The sequence below is a fragment of the Danio rerio genome, chromosome 1 (genome assembly GCF_049306965.1).
Source record: "Danio rerio strain Tuebingen ecotype United States chromosome 1, GRCz12tu, whole genome shotgun sequence".
Classification (NCBI taxonomy): domain Eukaryota; kingdom Metazoa; phylum Chordata; class Actinopteri; order Cypriniformes; family Danionidae; genus Danio; species Danio rerio.
The window spans coordinates 32,151,979-32,174,061 of record NC_133176.1 but is presented as its reverse complement, the minus strand read 5'-3'; the positions used below and the strand labels follow the sequence as shown (position 1 = coordinate 32,174,061).

The 22,083-nt window shown below is 33.7% G+C and overlaps 1 protein-coding gene and 1 long non-coding RNA gene across 8 annotated transcripts in view; one reads left to right on the top strand and one right to left on the bottom strand.

The window, feature by feature from the left end:
* The first annotated feature begins 1,442 nt into the window (after window positions 1-1,442).
* ednrba (endothelin receptor Ba) overlaps window positions 1,443-22,083 on the top strand; it is a 29,938-nt gene continuing 9,297 nt past the window's right edge. The window contains exons 1-8 of one of the 7 annotated variants that reach the window (XM_068222534.2): window positions 1,443-2,081; window positions 2,204-2,254; window positions 2,714-2,826; window positions 2,913-3,117; window positions 3,304-3,453; window positions 3,630-3,763; window positions 3,917-4,025; window positions 10,458-10,532. In XM_068222534.2, the coding sequence (XP_068078635.2) occupies window positions 1,653-2,081; window positions 2,204-2,254; window positions 2,714-2,826; window positions 2,913-3,117; window positions 3,304-3,453; window positions 3,630-3,763; window positions 3,917-4,025; window positions 10,458-10,532 (1,266 nt within the window). In that variant the 5' untranslated portion in view covers window positions 1,443-1,652. Of the gene's footprint in view, window positions 2,082-2,203; window positions 2,255-2,713; window positions 2,827-2,912; window positions 3,118-3,303; window positions 3,454-3,629; window positions 3,764-3,916; window positions 4,026-10,457; window positions 10,692-22,083 lie in introns of those variants that run through there. The other 6 variants (XM_068222547.2, XM_073908132.1, XM_068222590.2 and 3 more) reach the window with 6 other exon arrangements.
* Window positions 6,639-10,047, bottom strand: LOC141385757 (uncharacterized). The gene is made up of 6 exons (XR_012406733.1): window positions 9,773-10,047; window positions 9,384-9,527; window positions 8,549-8,665; window positions 8,416-8,457; window positions 8,010-8,096; window positions 6,639-7,625 (listed from the first exon to the last, which is right to left on the bottom strand). It is a non-coding gene; the product is annotated as an uncharacterized lncRNA (long non-coding RNA).

Genomic DNA, 22,083 nt, shown 5'->3' with positions numbered 1-22,083 from the left:
CACCGCTCATGCGCCGTGAAACCGGAGTAACAGCCTTTTTGCAGAAGTGTCGGCACGCAGCGAGTTTTGAAAGTCGTTTAAAGTTTATATAATATAATGATGATGATGATGATGATGATGATGATGTTACTTTCACTAAGCATGTCTTTAAAGCAGAAAGGAGGGATAATGAGTCAGGGAGGTAAGACTTCATAACATGATTTCTCAGCCATGATCTGGTCTAAGACCACAGATAATTCTATAATACATTTTTTGTATTCTTTAGAATTGTCATAATTAATTTTCATGCAAAAGGTTTCTTAAGTGATGTTGGCATATCACTCCAGTTGTTGTTTTCCAGTAATATTTAGGACTGATTTCTGTTATTTATTTAGAATAATAATTGTATATTAATATTAATTGTATTTATTTAGAATAAATATAAATAAATTGTTATATTTATTGAATAACAAATCTAACAATTCAAGAGAGGTGGGGGTGTATAGGGTGGTTCGCCCAGGGTGTCATTTAAACTAGAACCACCACTACCCTCCCCGATAGACAGCAATGGCTATTTAATATTTACCTTAAGCTACAGTATATCAATAGAAGAAGCTGCATTAATAAAATGGTTCAAAAAGCAATATGGATAAATAATATTATTAGGTATAGTGAGTGTGTATAGTAATGCCTTTTGTTCAGTTTGTTCATTTGTTTGGGTAATTAATAAACTCATTATTCTTTCATTCATTTTCTTTTCGGCTTAGTCCCTTTATTAATCCAGGGTCACCACAGCAGAATGAACCGCCAACTTATCTAGCACATTTTTACACAGCGGATGCCCTTCCAGCTGCAACCCATCACTGGGAATAATAAACTCATTAATCTTCATTCATTTTAGACATGGCATATCTCGTATGATGTACAATAAAGGCACGTAAAAAAAGAAGTCATTTATACAGTATATGAAAAGTGTTTTTAAACTAAACATAGATTTTTATTTGGTTTGCACATGTACTTGCTGAATTATTTCAAAGAATAAATTGCAATATTTCAAGTAGAATTAATTAAATGAATAAAACTACATTATTTCATTTACCAGAAACAAAAATATAACATTACACTGAATTCATTATTTTTTTTTGTGTGTCACCCCAAGATTTGGAGCGGCCTCTTCTGGCCACCCCTAAGAAAATTTTCTGGGGGCGCCACTGCGTGCCGCCCCGGTTTTAATACATTGCAAAATAAATTTTACTACTATTATGTTTTCATACTACCACATATTTTATAATCTTGAGCATGAGAATGGATAGTCCCGGTTTTATTCCTGTTGCTATTTTTAAATTTGTTAATCACACCCACACCAACATAATCCCTATCTCCCACTTTCATCTCATTGGTCCACTTTGACTGTCAATGTATTTAGACAACCAGTAAAGAGAAGAGTCGTTTCCTGAGAAACTGCACAGAAGATAAAATCCTTGAAAGAAACGCTGCTGTCATTTTAAACAAATGTCTGTGTGCATGTGCGTGTATTCATTTTGACTTTTTCTGCAAGAACCATGCATAGAAAACTATTGCAATAGGTTTATTAATGATTTTGTAATTCTAGCCTACAGACGGGTTGATATCTGTGTTATGCTAAAGAAAACAGTGCTGACTGTTAAATAGTCATGCGTTTCCAAATTATTATGGAAACAAGATGCGTTTTTTGTTTTTTGTTTCTCCTGACTGAACACATTGCAGTGATGAGTGCTCAAGGAAAGGATTTTAATCAGAGTCGGCTTTCCATGGGACCTTTGTCTCCAACTCAAAAATCTACGATTGTAATAGGAAACCAGATCAACGAGTCCATGCCTCGGCGACCAAAAGTTTTGCCTCCTATGTGTACAGATCCCACGGAAATCAGGGACACCTTCAAGTATATTAACACCGTGGTTTCATGCCTTGTATTTGTAGTTGGTATAATCGGAAATTCCACGCTGCTTAGAATCATTTATAAAAACAAATGCATGCGGAACGGTCCAAATATTCTCATTGCAAGTCTGGCGCTTGGGGACCTCTTACACATCATGATAGACATTCCCATCAATGTGTATAAGGTAAGTATTATTTAACGCAAATAATTAATTTAGTATTTAAGTTAATATTAATAAATACATAAATAAATATATTTTTATTTTGTGAGTTGTTCCTAATTTGCCACTTGTAACATTATTTATAGATCACAGTTCTGAAATCTGAAACCCAGTTCTTCACTGACATGATCGTTCCAGTATGTAAAATAAATTGTTCCAAGTGTGTGAATTAGGATATATGCTTTTCCCCCTTCAGTTTCTAAACAAAATCATTACGTCCAGTTCAAAATCTAGTTTCCGGCACCAGTATACTATATTTTAGTATGTTTTAATTACAACAATAAAATGTTTTTAGTATTTAGCAATACTGTTTTGTCTTTCTATACGTTTAAAGTATAGCCTACTACAACGAGGATATTGCATTTCCATATTAATCTGGAGGTGTTAAATCTGAAAGTTGCAATGAGATACATATTTCAAAGGTCAAATTTCACAGAAGCAATCGTCATATGATTTCATACAAAACAGCTTGAAGGTCCAAAAACAAATTATCTTATCTTAGTTGAAACTGTGAAGTCAACAACAATGTTTTTGTTATTATTATTTTACTATTTATTTTGCTCTTAGATGTTTACACAAAAGTACCTGTTTTTCAGCTTCTGGCTAAAGATTGGCCATTTGGTGTTGGACTTTGCAAACTGGTTCCTTTTATACAAAAGACATCAGTTGGCATTACAATTCTGAGTTTGTGTGCACTGAGCATAGACAGGTATTCTTAATTTACTGTATTTGCTTGTTTTGTTTAATATTTATTAACTAATCAGTTTTGCATCTGGCACTAATCATTTTCCCAAGATTTCGAGCAGTGTCATCCTGGAACCGCATCAAAGGCATTGGTGTTCCCAAATGGACAGCCATTGAAATCATTCTGATTTGGGTGTTGTCCATTATACTTGCAGTGCCAGAGGCCATTGCCTTTGACATGATCACAATGGACTACAAAGGAGAGCAGCTCAGGATTTGCCTTCTGCACCCTAAGCAAAGAATCAAGTTTATGCAGGTCAGTTTGCATATATAGTAAAGATGTCCTGTGCATATTATATATATATATATATATATATATATATATATATATATATATATATATATATATATATATATATATATATATATATATATATATATATATTTGAATTGCCTAACAATTAAAAATTGCAACCCTAAATTAATCTTTCTTAAATTACAGTTTTATAAGAAAGCCAAAGATTGGTGGCTTTTCAGCTTCTACTTCTGCATGCCATTGACATGTACTGCCATATTTTACACTCTTATGACCTGTGAAATGCTTCGGAAAAAAAATGGAGTCCAAATTGCACTCAGTGATCACATAAAACAGGTCAGAGTATTACTGAAAGAGTACTGTTCAGAGTAAACATAAGCTTATTTACAAATAATAATCATATTTTCTGCTGCTAATTAGTTGAAATATGTAATAATCATTTAATGTACTTATGTCTAATTCACATGATTGGAAACTTATTTACTTATTATTATTTCTTATACATGATTCAGAGACGTGAGGTGGCTAAAACCGTTTTCTGTTTGGTGCTAGTCTTTGCACTGTGCTGGCTTCCACTGCATCTTAGTCGTATTCTTCAACGTACAATTTATGATGAAAGGGACCCCAACCGTTGTGAGCTTCTGAGGTAGGATCTCGTCTTACAAGCTTTTGTTAAAATACTGCAATGTCCTTCTATTGGAGCACAACAATTCTGACATGTAGTGTAAAAACAAATATGTTCATTTTTTTACTTTGTGTTCTTCTTAATAATAATCAAACTGTGTTTGTTTACATGTAGTTTCTTCTTGGTTCTTGATTATATTGGGATCAATATGGCATCAGTGAACTCATGTATAAACCCAATTGCTTTGTACATGGTTAGCAAGCGCTTCAAGAGCTGCTTCAGAGTAAGTTCAAAGTTCAAACAAATTCAGTAAGCTTAATGATGATGCTATGATGTAAGGCAGGGGTGTCAAACTCACTTCCTGGAGGGCCGCTGACCTGCACACTTTAGTTCCAACCCTGCTTCAACATTACGTGTAGGTTTTAAACAAGCATGAAGGACTTAATTAGTTTGATCAGGTGTGTTTAATTAGGGTTGAAACAAAACTGCATAGCTAAGGCCCTCCAAGAACTGGTATATATATTAATGCTGTCAAAATTAGTGCGTTAACGCATGCGATTAATTTGAATTATTTAACACGTTAAAAAATTTATGCAATTAACGCAGTTGCAGGTTTTTTTTCCTGTTGTTGCTGACGTGTGTTCAACATACACAGAAGTATGGATAAGACAAATGAAGCACTTTTTGAAGACAAGTTTCAGTATAAAACAATTAATGTCACATTACTCGGTTATCCAGCGTTTCCTCGTTTCATCTAATTTTGTATGTTTAATTTTTAATCTTTCGACTTTTGTTTTAATTGAATTTGATACTGCATGGCAAACGGAAAGAAAAACCTCCGCATTTCGGGACTCTGGTGGTCCTTTAAGGTAGTCAAAAATGTTTTACATGGCTGTTTACATGGTAAGGCACCATGGTAAGGTTTACATGTTTACATTCAAATGGCACTAACATGCCTGTGTTTTTATTTCTGTAATAAATATGGCTGTCAAGCCAGGATCTTGATGGTTTATTTCAAGTATGTTGCTTACATGAAGAAATCTTTGTTACAAATTAAACAAAAATTCTAATGAACAATTATATTTTGAACTTAAATAGTTTTTGTCTTGTGTTTACATTTGAATAGCTAAAATTGCAAGTTTCAGTCTTTTAAATGTGATTAATCATGATTAATTGCAAAAAAAGTGTGATTAAATTAGTTAATTTTTTTTATCGATTGACAGCACTAATATATATATATATATATATATATATATATATATATATATATATATATATATATATATATATATAATTTAAAAAATAAATAATACTGCTTCCAGTTTTTTGATGTGAGTATAATAGAAATAATACATTTTATGTCATACATGAAGGTCCCTGCATTTAAGAGATTATTTACATAAAACACGTTTGCACTCAACTGAACTCTTTTATGAGAGTATGCTGTCTAACATGTACTAGACAGGAATCTTTTTAGTATGATGCACAATAAAGATGCAATGTCATGTAAGTGAAAAAAAGTAAATGTAAACAAAAAAAACTACTCATGTAACATACACAGTTGAAGTCAGAATTATTAGCCATCCTTTAAATATTTTTCTCTTTTTTAAATATTTCCCAAATGATGTTTACAGCTTTTCCCAATTGTTTACACACATTTTCTGAAAGCATGTCTCATATTGTCAGAACTCTACACACATATCACATAACACACACATAGGGCAAAACCCTTCAATTCTTCTGCAAAATGAAACTCAACGTTCAAAACAATGTGATTTTTTTTCAAAATGGCATTTTGTTTTCAAATGACACACACCAACTATCACATAAATAGACATTTATAAGAACATTTGAACACTCCGACAGCTTCGTCTCCATTTATCATAATGACTTACTGTAAGCCTTTTTTGTGTTACACTTACTACAGACAGTACATTAGCCTACATTAGTGCATTGTAAAATATGTCAGAATATTGTTTTTATACAAAACACACAAATACACAGTACCAAATATATTTTACTCTATTTTTCCCACAAAGACAGTGTACACAGTGTTCATCCCAATCGACAAAAAGTTGCACATAACGTGGTCTACATATACCATCAACATAAGCATTTACAGAATACAGTTACAGTTACAGGGCGGTGGTGAGTGAGTATGCAAAGAAGGACAACTGACTTTACAATTTCCTTGTGAAAAGAGATTTTTTTGCATGAAAATTGTGCCAAATGCAGAGAATTGTGTGTTGTGTTTTGGAAAAAGTGTGTTTTAAATATGCAATTTGAGTGCAGGAATTGTGCTTGTAGTTTAGTAGAATTGGTTCAGGAGGTTGGTGCATCACTTATAATGTTGTAGTCATTGTATCTGAAGTACAAGTAATTGTGTGTAAACAATTGGAAAAAACTGCAACAGCAAAGAAGTTTTCACAGTATGTCTGATAATATTTTTTTCTTCTGGAATAAGTCATATTTATTTTTTTTTGCTGTTGTTAATTTTAACCATTGTAAGGACATAATTATTAGCCCGCTTAGGCATTTTTTTTTCTCAATAGTCTACAGAACAAACAATCATTATAAAATAACTTGTCTAATTACCCTATCCTGCCTAGTTAACCTATTAACCTACACTGTTAGACATTTCAAAGGGTTTTTACAGTAACTTACTGGCAACACTGTTGCCAGTAAGTTACTGTATTTTAGATTTACAGTATACAACTGTAAATCCGTTTACAGTATGTTACCGTAGTGTCTGAAAATGGTTAACTACTGTAAAAACCTAAGTTAACAGTTAGCTACTGTAAACCTTTTAATTTTGTCCTAAATATTTTATAATATAATTTTATTAATATTATTTTAATACTATAGACCTAAAAAAGACACAATTACAAAATATTAACAAAATAAACACTCTTTATTTAAAACATTGGAGATGCTTAAAACAAGCTTAAAAATGTGTAAAAACATTACATTTCAATCATTCAAAATATTTTATTTTAAGAAAAAAAAACATTGAAAATGACAAAGCACATTAACATACATGTACAAAACTAATTTAAGTGTCTGACCTGCATATTGTTGAGAAAAAAAAACAATTGTACTAAGTACTACTGACATTAAACCAGACACAATTACAAAATATTCCATTCTTTAAAACATTAATAATGCTTAAAGCATTTAAGGAAAATGTGTGAAAATTACATTAAGCAATAAAATCAACACATTAAAAATAAATCACACAAAGCACTAGAACATACATGTACAATAAAAATTTAAACTTCTGAATTGCATATTGTTGGAAAAATAAATATTTGTAACTATTAGCCGACTCAGAAACAACCCAACTTTAAAATATTACTAGTTCTGGTGTCAAATGCTCAACAAGGTCTGAATTCACATGTTCAAATGCAATTCATCTTTATTTCTATTGCACTTTTACAATGTAGATCAATGATGTCAAAGCAGCTTAACATAGAAGTTCTTGTAAATTGAAGCTGCTTCAGTCCAGTTTTCAGAATTGAAGCAGTAAATGTCACTGCTGAAAGTCCAAACACTGAAGAGCAAATCCACCGATCCACCAATCGTAGCCAAGTGATCCAGTGGCGACAGTGGCATGGAACAAACTTCACCAACTGACGAAAGTGTAGAATAAAATCCCTTGAGAGATACCAGGCTCAGTTGGGCACGACCAGTTCTCCTCTAGCCAAACTTGTGCAAGGCCGCAGTCTAGGCACCAGAGGCTTGAAAGTTCACCAGTGGGTGGTCAGGCTGGCCCATTGGATCAATGCGGAAACTCATTGATCACGTGTGTCTTTCAGGATTCACTCCTCCATGACCACCACAGCATCTGGTCAGGATTTGGCCCAGTCCAGGATTATGAAGAACTCTGGATAAGGACAAACAGACTAACATAAGCATAGAAGAAGCTTGTTTAAAAAAAAATAAATCATATACTGGTTAATTATTTTGAAGCATGGCAGCTAGGTTGGGGTAGTTTTCAGCTGGTACTGAGCAACTGGCTCCTGCTCATAACCTGCTCACTACCATGTTTAAAAGATAACTAACCAGAATGTCCTGTTTATTTTTTTCCCTAACAAGGTTTTACAAAAACATTGTAGCATTTGTGATGGGTTGATTCACTGCAGGACAGATTAGACTATTTGTTTTATGTATTCCTAATAAACTAAAACTGACTGAATACTGATACAACTATTGAGAGTGTCTCACCTATCCAAGTTCTCAGTTAGCTGGTGAAAGAAGGATAACTCACTGTTGTTCATGGTTGTCATTCTCTTCACTACTTCTCCTGCTATCTTCTGGCTCACTCTGGTTGTTGCTGTGCATTTTGTTTCATCCTCTGGAATTATTTATACAAAAAATTGTATTATTTTATTTATTACAAAATATTTAGGCAACATGAAATGGGGAAAAAGACATTTAATACATAGACAAATGCATGTATCCCAATACTAATTATTGTATTTTGAAATGTCTGACCCATGACAGACCTCAATCTGCTCAAAAATATTATAAACAAAGATGAAAAAAAACCTACTAAATGGTTTAATAAAAAAGGGAAAAGATTTTTTTATTTAGCTAGCAACTAAACATGTGACACATTTTGTATTAAAAGTAATGTTACTATATTGAGAAACAAATAGATGTACAGTACTTACTGTTGTATGAGGTCCAGTTTGCACAGGCAGGCTCCCAGTATTCTATATTGAGACCATAAAAAAGCCAAAAATACAGATAAGAATACCATGCTACAATCCACAACCTCCACACAACTTTTTTTTATTTGTTTACCTTGGTTGCTTACTGGTCTTGCTTATTTTTTAAGCATAAGGCTGTGCTGATCAAGATGTTCCTCTGAAATGCTGTTTGTTTCTTCAGACAAAACCTGCTGCTGTGCCAGTGCCATATCTAAACAGAAAAAAATATAATGGTAACAATTATGTTAAACCAAATGTCAAGAGTTGTGATAAAAAAATAATTAGCAAACAATAAATAGCAAAAAGGTGGTTATTAGCATAATGCATAGAGGTAAAATTGGTTTTATATTAGCAGATTCAGACTTCCCCCTTAATAATTTAATTTCATAAAAGTATTATTTGCAAACTCTAAATAGCGAAATCATTTTAGCAGCTAATGACTATCAAAGTACAACAAGCTCACGGTCAAATAAACAGTGTTAATGTTTATTTCAAGTCATACTGGCATGCTAATTCTGATCGAATATTCAACATGGTAAACAGTATAGAGACTTCTAAATGAACGAATGTGCGAATATAAAACCAACTTTACCTCTAACGTTATGCATATTGTAACGTTATAGATTTACGTTAACGTTCTTATAGGTTACGTCGCGATGTTATTTTCTCAAGCTAACGTTATAAGTTACTCTAAACCAGAGAAAAATAAGTTCACAACATCTAATATATATAGTATAAATCAATATAAGTTAAACGTTGCACGTTAAAATGAGTTTGAGTCCAATTCAGTATAAACTTAGCTCAGTTTAGCTAACAGTTAACATTACCATTTTAAGATCGCTTCAGCCAATGTTGCCGAGCAAACAAATGCTAATAGAGGTGCTCAAATCAATGTCGAGTGTTGTCAGCACAGACAGACGCGCTTTTACCTGGATTATTTGTTGGTCTTTCATTCATATTCTTCTGGGGGAAAACACTCTCTGCCGGACCGTTGTCTCGTGCTAAGTGTCCTCCAAAACTGTCTGCATACCTCTGGTTCCCTCCTAAACCAAAACCCGCTGCAACACCGGTTCCTATGTAAATAAATAAAAAGATATGACGAGAACAATGGCTAATAGTCATAAACAGTCTTATTTAAAGTAATAGTAGTGTTAATGTAATAAATTAAATAAAGGTAACATCTTAATATATGATATATTTCTCAAATGGGCGAAATAACGCCAAGCCAGAGAAAATAATAATAGCCAACTTTATACTTTACTTTGTTCTATTCTCGTCCACAAAATATTCTGTAAAATGAAACACTGCCTCAGCTTACCAGAGTAAAGTTTGTTAAATCCAGTATGTTCTTCAGGCACACTAATAAATTGTCCTCCAGAATTGCTCCAGGGTCCTCAGGCAAAATGTGGTGCAGAGTAGTCGAATCGCCGCAAGGTGGCGTTGAAGCAGTTGTGGAAAATACAGTATAATACACGAATTTTTACAAATACAGTACATCGCTGTATATGTTGTTCGACGTCACACTAAATTCCCATAATGCAACGGTAAATACAGTTATTTACCGTAAAAGGAATTTGCAGTATTACACTGGGTGAAATACAGTAAATAACTGTGTAATTTACAGAAATGTCTAACAGTGTAGTTAAGTCTTTAAATGTCACTTTAAGCTGTATAGAAGTGTGTTGAAAAATATCTAGTAAAATATTATTTACTTTCATCATGGCAAACATAAAATAAAACTAACACACACACACACACACACACACACACATATATATATATATATATATATATATATATATATATATATATATATATATATATATATATATATATATATATATATATATATATATATATATTGTAAAATCCAGTTTTCAAAAGTTTTTATATTTTATTTGTTATGCTCCCTATTTAAGAAATTATTTAGTTTAACTCTATATTTACTTGATGTTGTCCTGGTACATTATATGATAAATATGTATTTTTTCTGTTTTGTTCAGTCATGTCTGTGTTGCTGGTGTCTGCCTCCTGAAATACTAGCCATGGATGACAAACAGTCCTGCATAAAGCTGAAGGTAACAGAGCGAGGATCAGCCATAACAGCCATGTCTCCAACAAGTATACTTCAAATTAGGCACTGATATGCTTACATGTATCAATGGCCAACAAATTTACTTTAACATTTAATACTATGCAAATAAAACCATGAACCATAAAATGGTGATATAAAAGGCAAATCTAAGATTGTGCTTGTAAGTTTAAAAAAAGCATACATATTACATATAAGTTCCTGTTTTAAAGGTGTTTGCATAAGACTGTCATGACACCTTCTTAATTATGGCATTTATATCTTTACAACTGTCTTTAAGGGTCATTCAGCAGATTAATTATCAAACTTAAACTAAGCTTTATGAGGTTTTGACTCTTTGATTGTCATATGTGGATTATAATTTTGTTACAGATATTTTTGAAAACCTTTTTCAGTGGTACAAATTAAATTGGTCAAAACAATTTGTCATTAAAAGTGTTAACAATGTCAAATTGTTTTATAATTGCATCATTAATATTTTTTTTGACCTCAACTACATGGATACAAATTCGATTTTGTTATTAAAATGTCATTAAATGTTAATACTCAAGAGTAGGTGTTACAAGTCAAATATTTTTGTAACAATGTAATGGTTCTTTTTCATTTCAATAATGTTTCCTTCAACCAAAATAATTTTTTTCCCCGTCATCAGTATTTCTAATCAGTTTTAGGAGTTATTCAAATAATCAAATGATCTGTAATTTACCTGCTCTCTAAGCCAACAGGCTCATAGCCATCTATGAGATCACTGTAACACTGTATTTTTGGTTTATATGTAATTTAATTTCTCTAATACCTGTTCATGTTTTTTTATGACATTTAAAATTGTATGGAACAAAATCAATGCCAAAAGTCTTGAAATAAAAAGCTTGTTGAATAGCACAAACTGAAAAAAATAATACACCGTATTAACAAGTTCTTGCATTTTAATAACTTGAATTCCAGGGTTTGTATTTTTAGGTCCTGAAAATTAACATAGCCGTTTATTTAAGCTGTGAATATTTCAATGAAAAATATTTCAAACACGTTTTGATACTTAAAATTCAATAATTCATATTCAATTTCCAGATTTCACTTACAAAATATTCAATACCCTTAAAAAATACAATGTATAATATTCAAAAGGTAATTTTCAGTTCATTTTATTTCAGTTCAAATATTCGTTTCCATAAAATAAGAGGCTTAAATTCGACTGTTCAAATTCAACATTACATCCGGGAACTGCAGGAAAAGCAATAGATTGCAGATTGAAGATCGCCAGCTGCTCTAGCTTTCACCAGCAGGTGGAGATGGAATAATGTAAGATTTTTAACCCAGTAAACATGCGAGAAAAAAGCTAATAAAGGCACAAAAGTAGTATTTAATATTAATATCAATGCCTTGGACATTATATATGATAAAAAGTATGAGTAAAATGAGTAAATGAGATTTTAGTCATCTATTTTTTGCCCTTATGTAACGGAAGCCAGCTGGTGATTGCGTAAACTTCACTCCTTGGATCCAGGGACAGACGTTCTGCAATCTGTTGCATCTTCGGAGCATTTGTCTCCCATGCCGGTATCGCCGGCTCGCTCCCTGCTCGGACTGGTGTGGTTACACATAAACCATCTTTTGATGAATATGATGTTACACATTCTCTATCTTTATTAACTCTTTCTTCCATAGACGTGAAGTATTATTTTGACAGCTAAAGAATACAAACGTAAGAGAAACAGGAGAGGAAATCTTATAATAATACAAGTTAGATAAACATTGCAGAGGAACAATTAAGTACAAAGATATTCAAAACCAGAGAGATTTTATGAGAATGTCACACAAAACAGTTACTTGGAACTGTAAAAACAGAGAGTTCAGGTATGATTTAAGGTTGGGTAAGGATGGGGCGTGTAATTTAAAATAATTTAACATAACATGCGAATGCATTAAAGGAGCGTCTTCAGTTATTATTTAAACGCAGATATGTCAGGATTGGGATAGGTTATATATTTTCATTATTTAAATTATTATTATGATTGTTAATATTATTATTTTATGACATTTATTTTATGCCACGGTTAAACGTTTGCAAAATGTCTTTAGTTTGTCCAGATTAATAGTTTTTCCTCTAGAATAGAGACTAAGCAGAAGGAAAATTAATGAATTGATGAATGAAGGAAATGATTGGCATTTTCATACCTGTGCTTTGCGGCTTGCACACGACAAAGTCGAATGAGTGGCCACGAGCTCCGGTGGCCGGTCAGAGCCAGCGCCGCACATCAAACTGGTTAAGAGATGCTGGATGGCTGCCAATATATGATGGGAATTCTTCTGAAGTTTCAGATGATATCTGGGCTTGTGCATAATTATGTAAAGTGAAAGTGAAAGTCGTGACATTTGGCCAAGCATAAGAATATAGCCTACAAGAGTGTTTCGATTATTATATTAATCATGACATGGCTTGGGTTTATATGAATAACACCTCACTGTTTACCATTTCCGAAAGTGGAGCTGACGTTGGCTCAAAATGTTGCTTGTATAATTGTAAAAAGAGTGATGAATATTAATGGCTTTCTTATATCTGTCATTTCTGATAATATAATTGATTTAACTAGTGTAAGCTTATGACTATCCAACACTCATTTAGCAAAAATGCATCGAGAATCCTAAACCAATAACTATGTCAAGCAAAAATTATAATTTTATAGGCTACTGATTTAAAAAAAAAAAAAAAACAAGAAAAAAGAAACTATTAGCTACCCTAGCAATTGTTTATTTAAATATGATCATCTCAAAATATAAAATAAAAACATAATGGTTTGACTTTGTGATATCATAAAACAGACTTGCAGAAAAGAGTTAATAGAATAAATGAGCAAATACATTCTCTCCAGTGGATGGCGAATAAAGCTCAGTAATAACCCCATGATGATGAACACTGAGCTGCTTTGCACGAACCACTCAACCATGTATGTTAAACCACACATTTTAAACATTAATCTTATGAAACTAGCTGAAGTGACAACTATATTAAATTCAATCCAGTTTAATTAAGTTTAGATGTGTAATAACTGCAAAAAAGATCAACATTGCTAATCATAAAATACAACTGGTCGCTGAAAAGTTATTAGACTACAATAAAAACTGTTCAGAGAAGGAATTTCTTATTTTATACTGAAAAATAATTAAAGTCAGTTATGATGGCCCTATTATCAAACCACAGGCGACTCATTTGATTACTTATAATTGGCTGCAACATTGCCACTTTTGCGTTAATACTTTTTTCTCGCTTATAGGCTACATAACAATAAAATAATAATTTGGACAAACTAAAGATATTTTGCAAATGTTTAACCATGGCAGAACCCCAAAACCTAGAAAAAAATAAGAGAAAATAGAAATATTAATTTAGAATCACAGATGACTTATTGAAAAAACTGTTTTGTTACTTTTGGTTTTTGTTTAACTGTTGGTTTTGAATATCTTCGTTCTTAATTGTTCCTCGTTTATCTATTTTGTATTATTATAAGATTTCCTCTCCTGTTTCTCTTATGTTTGTATTCTTTAGCTGTCAAAATAATACTTCACGTCTATGGAAGAAAGAGTTAATAAAGATAGAGAATGTGTAACATCATATTCATCAAAAGATGGTTTATGTGTAACCGCACCGGTCCGAGCAGGGAGCGAGCCGGCGATACCGGCATGGAAGACAAATGCTCTGAGGATGCTACAGATTGCAGAATGTCTGTCCCTGGATCCAAGGAGTGAGCTTTACGCGATCACCAGCTGGCTTCCGTTACATAAGGGCAATTAAATAGATGACTAAAACCTCATTTACTCATTTTACTCATACTTTTTATCATATATAATGTCCAAGGCATTGATATTAATATTAAATACTACTTTTGTGCCTTTATTAGCTTTTTTCTCGCATGTTTACTGGGTTAAAAATCTTACATTATTCCATCTCCACCTGCTGGTGAAAGCTAGAGCAGCTGACGATCTTCAATCTGCAATCTATTGCTTTTCCTGCAGTTGTATGTTGATGATGTAATGTTGAATTTGAACAGTCGAATTTGAGCCACTGAATTTATGGAAGCGAATATTTGAACTGAAATAAAATGAACTGAAAATGACATTTTGAATATTATACATTGTATTTTTAAAGGGTATTGAATATTTCGTAAGTGAAATCTGGAAATTGAATATGAATTATTTAATTTTTAAGTATGAAAACATGTTTGAAATATTTTTCATTGAAAAATTCACAGCTTAAATAAACAGCTATGTTAAATTTCAGGACCTACAAATACAAACCCTGGAATTCAAGTCATTAAAATGCAAGAACTTGTTAATACGGTGTATTATTTTTTTCAGTTTGTGCTATTCAACAAGCTTTTTAATTCAAGACTTTTGTCATTGATTTTGTTCCATAAAATTGTATATTAATATTGATATATTTAAATTAATGTAAATTTAAAGTAGTTTGTTTATCATCTTTGATATCTGATATATCATGTTTATAGCATATTCATGACAAGTTATGCTGTCTTGATAATGCCAAGTTTTCATGAGAAAGATGCTGACAGGTGTACATTTATTGATAATGTTTCATAAAGAGATCTAAAACTATTGATCAGCTTGCAATTTTCATAAGCACATATGGACTCCCCTTTATATTCATGATGTGTCATGTCATGATTTCTATGCAAGCATTTGAGTAGTAGTTTGTTTTTTTTAATTCATTTGAATTAACATTCAGCATCTACAGATGAATAATGATCATGTTTAAGACTGAGCTGTTATGAGAAGGTTAAAACAAAAGTCTTTTGTTTCACACATTTAACTTTTATTCATACATTTATGCTTTAGGAACAAAATAGAAATGTTAGACCACATTTGACTGTAATCTCTTAAATGCACATCACATGTACAGTTCTCTGGACATTTTAAAAATATCCTAATGTCTTTAAAGCAAATTATTATAACAACAATGCTTGTTTTAAGTGAAAAAATAAGTAGTTGCCCAAAAGGACATTTCAAGTCAACAAGCTTATTGCATGGGTGCAGCAAGGGATTTGAGTAGTCTACATGCTAATCTCCATGTCTCGAAGCCTTGAGCATGTTGCCTATTTCTTAATCGTGTGTTATAAATCCCGCTGTGCTGTTCAGCTTCTTTTAAAAATCTTGTCTATAGTATTTCAATTTTTGTTCTGTTGTCCATCTATTATGTAAGATTTGTATCCTAAATTTGTTGCAAATAAATTATTTTTTACTGTAAAGGTAGAAAAACATATGACAGTGTAAATCACTGATTACACTATTTGCAGTTATTTTTTCTGTCCATGTCCTAGTCTCAGTTACAGCATTAAGTACTAACAATGATATAATGAGCAACTAATCTTAATATATACAGCTTTTGATTTTAAAATTTTGACAAAAAATAAGATTAATAACTTATGTAGATTTATTATAATTTGCTAGTTTATTTTAACTGCTGTAGTTTACTCACATTTACCAATAAAATAGTTTAGTAGCTTAATTATTTCATTTAGGCTGATCATCACATGCCCTATAATTAAATCAACTAGTTATGATTAAATCAACACAATTTCACTTTTATTATTAATGGTGTTGTTGTTTGGTTTGAAATGTTTGTTTGTCTTGTAGGATTCAGATATGTGATCTGGTTTTACTATTATCTTTAAGGATGAAACAAAATTACATATGGATCTTAAATGTAAAATAAAATGTCTCACATAAAATGTAGCGTTGTTGCATTCTTTGTCTCTATATTAATGGTGAATAGTAGCGTTGTTTCAGAAAAAAAAAGAAGCTTTTTCTTCCCACAAGCCGTACTGTTATCAATTTAAAACCAAGGAAGACAGTTTGCAAAAATGAGCCTAAATGATAGCAACAGCTTTGTGTATAACCTTCTCAGAAACAAGATCACATGATTCATAAGGGCATGACTAAAGATAAGCATGTGAGCCCTTTTCTCATGACCTTTTTTAAATGATCATAATGCATGGCAAATCATGCCATGAAAGAGTCTCTTTGTTTCATTCCTAACAGAATTCCTCCTCGTTTGGTGACTGTATAAACTACAACAACAGCATCTCTTAGAGTCATCACATGATGGACTGCCCACCTCATGTCCAAATAAAATCTTTTTCCACGTCACTTGCTCTTATTAAATAATACCCTTGGCTTCAAACAGACAAAAGGATAGCTCTATTAGGGGAATGATTCTGTATGAGATTTATTCTGCAGTGAAGCCATTACTTTGTTCAGGTACTTATTATTAAGGCCTTTTCTTTTTAAACACACCAATCCAATCTGTGTCTGTTTTACTTTTAAAATGATATGATATATAATAATTTAAATATATTTTTTATATATTTTGAGAGTCTTCAAAAATATAGCAACCAGAATATATTTACATTAAATAAAACATAAACATCTTAAATCTATCATAAACAAACTTGTTTGTAATCATTAATTCTTACTTTCCTTGCTTCTCAGTTACAATAAGAAAAATAAACATTTATGTAGCCCTGTTTTGTTTTATGTTTGATAGTTTTTTTTATCTCTATATTTATTTTGTGAGTCATTTGCCAGTTTCTGGTTAAAATAAATTAGAGTGATGTATTTAAATGTGTTTAAATGGTTTGTCTGTTCTCAGATATTCATTGAATAGCATTCAAAACCAAAATTTAAATTTGTATGGTTAGTTTATTTTAAATATCTGTCAATGAAATGTTTAATTTTGCATTCTTTAAACTTTTCTGAAAATAAATTAAAACTAAATTAAAATCAACAAATGCTAAAGGCCTATACAAAATGTAATACATGGTTCAGATGGCCTAGTGTAAGTACATGCTTAGTGTGAGTACACCCACAACTGCTTTTAATATGAAATTTCATCTCACATTTACCTAGTTCACCCTACAAAAGGAACGCTTCTCACATGTGAACTTTTAATTTGTATTTAATGGTTATGTACGTATATGTCTAAACATTTAATAATAAATCGAAATTTTCAAACAACTACCCAAATAATAAATCAAATGATCAAATAATAAAACAAAATGCACTCTCAAATAAGAAATCAATGTGTCCCAGATAGCAGACAGGCATTGATTTACTGTTAAAATTCTATCAGAATCATCATTTTGGTTGAGGTTGAATATTCAGCATTAATTTATATTTGGAATCAACATTGATAATTTAATCACTTACCATTGTTGTAAATACCTAAATTGAACCATTCATTCATTCATTTTCTTGTCGGCTTAGTCCCTTTATTAATCCGGGGTCGCCACAGCGGAATGAACCGCCAACTTATCCAGCAAGTTTTTACGCAGCGGATGCCCTTCCAGCCGCAACCCATCTCTGGGAAATATCCACACACATTCACATACACACTCATCCATTACAGACAATTTAGCCTACCCAATTCACCTGTACCACAAGTCTTTGGACTGTGGGGGAAACCAGAGAAGATACACCAATTTGAGCCGAGGTTCGAAAGAGCGACCCAGCGATCTTCTTACTGTGAGGCGACAGCAGTACCGCACCACTGCCTCGCCCCTAAATTTAACCAATGTTGATAATTTACTCATTTCGTAACATTGGAAATACTTACATTGAATTAATGTTGATGTTTTGGTTATTTACTTTTGTTGAAAATACTTACATTGAATAAATGTTGATAATTTACAGATTTCTTAACATTGAAATTAATTCCAGTGAATCAGTGCTGATAATTCAATAATTTACCTATGTTGAAAATACAGATATTAAGTAAATGTTGATAATTTTCCACTTTCCCAACATTGAAAAAAAACTTACATTTATTTAATATTGATGATTCAATAACTTGCCATTGTTAAAATTACTTATATTAAATAAATGTTGATAATTTATTCATTACCCAGCATTAAAAATACTCACATTGATTCAATATTGATATATTTTTTTCTTTTTTAAAACTTCAACTTTAAATGCAATTGCTTTTACGTATACATGCATAATGTTATTGTTACAAAAATCTGAGCACAAATTAAGCCATCTTTTATCTGGTATAGCGTAGAAGTCCATCTATTAGCCCATGACAAAACTAACAGCATGGTCGAAGGTTAAATACATGTAAGCCTTTTCTAGTGCCTCTGAAAATAATTTTGTTATTTGTTAGAATTTATTTATATTATTTATATTTATTTTTTAGCTTTGAATTTTGTCAGGTAATTGTAAGAACTGATCACATTCATCATTTAGGACTTAATTTAGAGTTTTAATTTATATATGTTCCCTTACTCTTCAGTTATACATTCATTAGGGACCAGACACCCCGGGTTTTTATGTCCTTTCAAGGACAGTATGTCTACACTCTAAAATAAGTCAAAGGGTGCAGGATTAACTAATATTCAAATAGGCTGGTTGCAAACTGCTCACTCATTCCTAAAAGTATAGAAAATTTAGCCAAGTCCATGCCCCTTGCTACTTTCAGTGATTAGATGATTAAAGATCTCCATGCTGTCGTGCCACACTGCTCCGAACAGTCAAATGTGTCTTTAAATCAAAAGTCATATACCGGTAGCGCAAGACTCCACTTAATCTACTGGATATAAAAATATTTCAGGAAAATTCACGATGAATTAAAACAACATTTTATTTGTCAGGTAAAATTGTACTAGACCAGTTACATAATAAAACAATCGAAAAGCCAATTAAGAGATGATACTGCAAAAATACAACATCCATTACTCATTGATAAATCAAAGAGCTAGAGATGCTTACCTTAACAGAGAAGTATGATGCAGCATAAGTCTCAGAGATGCTCCAACGGGGTGTCTTGCCTACAAGATCCCAATTTTATTTGTACAAATTTACCTTAAATACTCAACTTAGAACAAACAGCCATACATTTAAGACAATAAAAGGGTCTCCGAGACCCTTGCCTGGTTAATTTGAGGAGTAAATCATCTCTAAGGAGGGGGAGCATCTGGCAAAGATCTTATCAAAGCCAAAAACCAAATCAACATATACAAGTGAAATATTACAGTGAAATTAAGACCATTTTACCAATTACGCAGAGACATTTAAAATGATACCAAACATGACACCATTTTTAAATCAAAACTTTGATGTATCACTTGCTTTCGTTCGTATCTCAGACTACAGTTCTACCTACACTGTAAATAATGCTGCGCTCCACACAATCGGTTTGTGTTGAGACAGCATGAAGGAATTAGGTAACTTATTTTTATTTAAAAATGTAAGTGGATTGAACATAAGTTGTTCCAAAAAAAAAAAAAACAAGAATTGTGTTGTTTAAGCTCAAGTGAAATAAGAAGCTTGAAAAAAACAACAAACGTCATTTTGTGAGTGTAATAAAGTCTATTAAAACATTAATGACAAAAAACAAAAACAAATATAGCCTTTTTTTATTTTTATTTAATCCACAATTCACACACTACTGTCTGGCTAGTTTGTCCTCTACATATATATATATATATATATATATATATATATATATATATATATATATATATATATTAGGGCTGTAACGATACACGATATGAAATCGAAATCGTGTGTGATAAGGGAGAATCGCGACACACCCCGTGACTACCTTTCCAATAACGTCACCCGTGCCTGCAAAAGTTGAGCTTGTTGAAGAAGAACGTGAGGAAACGTTCGAGGTTACTAAAGTAACCCTTCGTTCCCCGAGGAGGGGAACGGAAGCACTATAAGTGGATTTGATTGTAAAATCCACGCATTGGGAGGTTCGGTTCAGAAGCTACTCGTCTGAAAGAGTATTGAACGGGCCAATTAAGAATGAATTGGCAGCGCAAGCCTGCGCAGGTGAGCGGCATGAGCAATCAACTGAGTATATAAGCTCACCTGGCGCCAGCAGACGCTATCCTTTTTAAGCTGAAGAGACTTTCAACAGCTAAGGGACAGTCATTATGGCGACGGAGTATAGTGCTTCCGTTCCCCTCCTCGGGGAACGAAGGGTTACTTTAGTAACCTCGAACGTTCCCCTTCGGGGGGAACTTCAGCACTATAAGTGGATTTGATTGTAAAATCCACGCATTGGGAGCCCATTGAAAGCGCCATAATGACTGCACCTTACCAACACCCCCGATGAGGAGATAGTCAAGCAAGCGTGACGCACCCACATCATGGGGGGCGCGGTCCTCCAACGTGTCCCTGGCCCTAATTTATCCTACTTCAACAGAAGTTTTACGGATTTATATATATTTTTTGGGAAGTCGTGAGCATCTAGATAATTCTAGGAAAATACGACAGTACGTTGGGAAGCGTGCAATCCCGATAGGGAGGACGCTGCGGAGGCCATCCGTTACCCAAGGGGGGATAGATGGCAGAATTTACATATGGACTAGCCCTAAAAAGGGGGAGTACGCATAGCAAAAGAGTGGTTAGCGGGGAGGGAAGACACGGGTCCGCCCAGGGGGGGGACTTAACCGTGGCGGAATAAGCATATGGGATCGCCTAGTGGGGATCGCGCATAGCAGGCACCTTAACCCAAAACGCGGGCTGACCAGCGTGCAGACCTACAACGTAGTGGGCCAGCAAGTGACTCCTCCGCTGAGTCAGTGCTGGGGGCCACGGAGGAATCTGCAGGGCTCACCTGACGGGGAACTTTACTGACAGATAAAAAGGCGCACGTATCTCCGTGTTAGGGAAAATGGCGCAGCAAGCGTGTTTCAACACCCTACCGAATTGTTTCCTCAATCACCAAGGGTTACCTAATACCCTTGAGGAAACCGGCTCCACTCGCAGATTGTAAAACCTTGCAAATGTGTTGGGTGTCACCCAGCCCGCAGCTCTACAGAAGTCTGTTAGCTCTCGGGGGACGCGGCTCATCTCGGCTCTGATAGTGAAAGAAAGGCATCCACAATCTAGTGGGAACTTATTTCGGTACGGCACTTCCCTGCTGCCGACCGCTATAACAGACGAAGAGCTGCTCAGATGATCTAAACTCTGAGTGCGGTCCGGATAATACGCAAAACGCGAACTGGACCATAAGAAGGGCTGGGTCTGCCTCCTCCGAGGGCAGCGCTTGCAGGCTCACTACCTCGTATTAAAACGGAGTGGTAGGAACCTTGGGCACATATCGCGGGCGGGGTCTCAGGACGTGAGAGAAGCCAGCCCAATTACAGGCACGAGTCACTGACCGAAAAATGCCTCCGGGTCCCCGACCCTCTAATCGATATCAACGCGACCAGCAGAGCTGTCTTCAGGGACAGAAAGATACTGAGTCGAGGATCGAAGGGATCTGACGCGGCTTGTGTAGCGAGGGCGAGATCCTAAGAGGGCATGAGAGGGGGCGGGGTGGATTAATTCGCTTAACGCCCCTGAGGAACCGGATGATGAGGTTATGCGTTCCCACGGTGCTGCCAGCCACCGCGTTATGAGAGCAGAGATGGCAGCCACGTAACCTTGAGTGTGGAGGGCGACAGCCTGCTCTCCAACTTCTCTCGGCGTAAAGAAAGCACAACGCTGATCTGGCAAATTACGGGGGTCTTCTC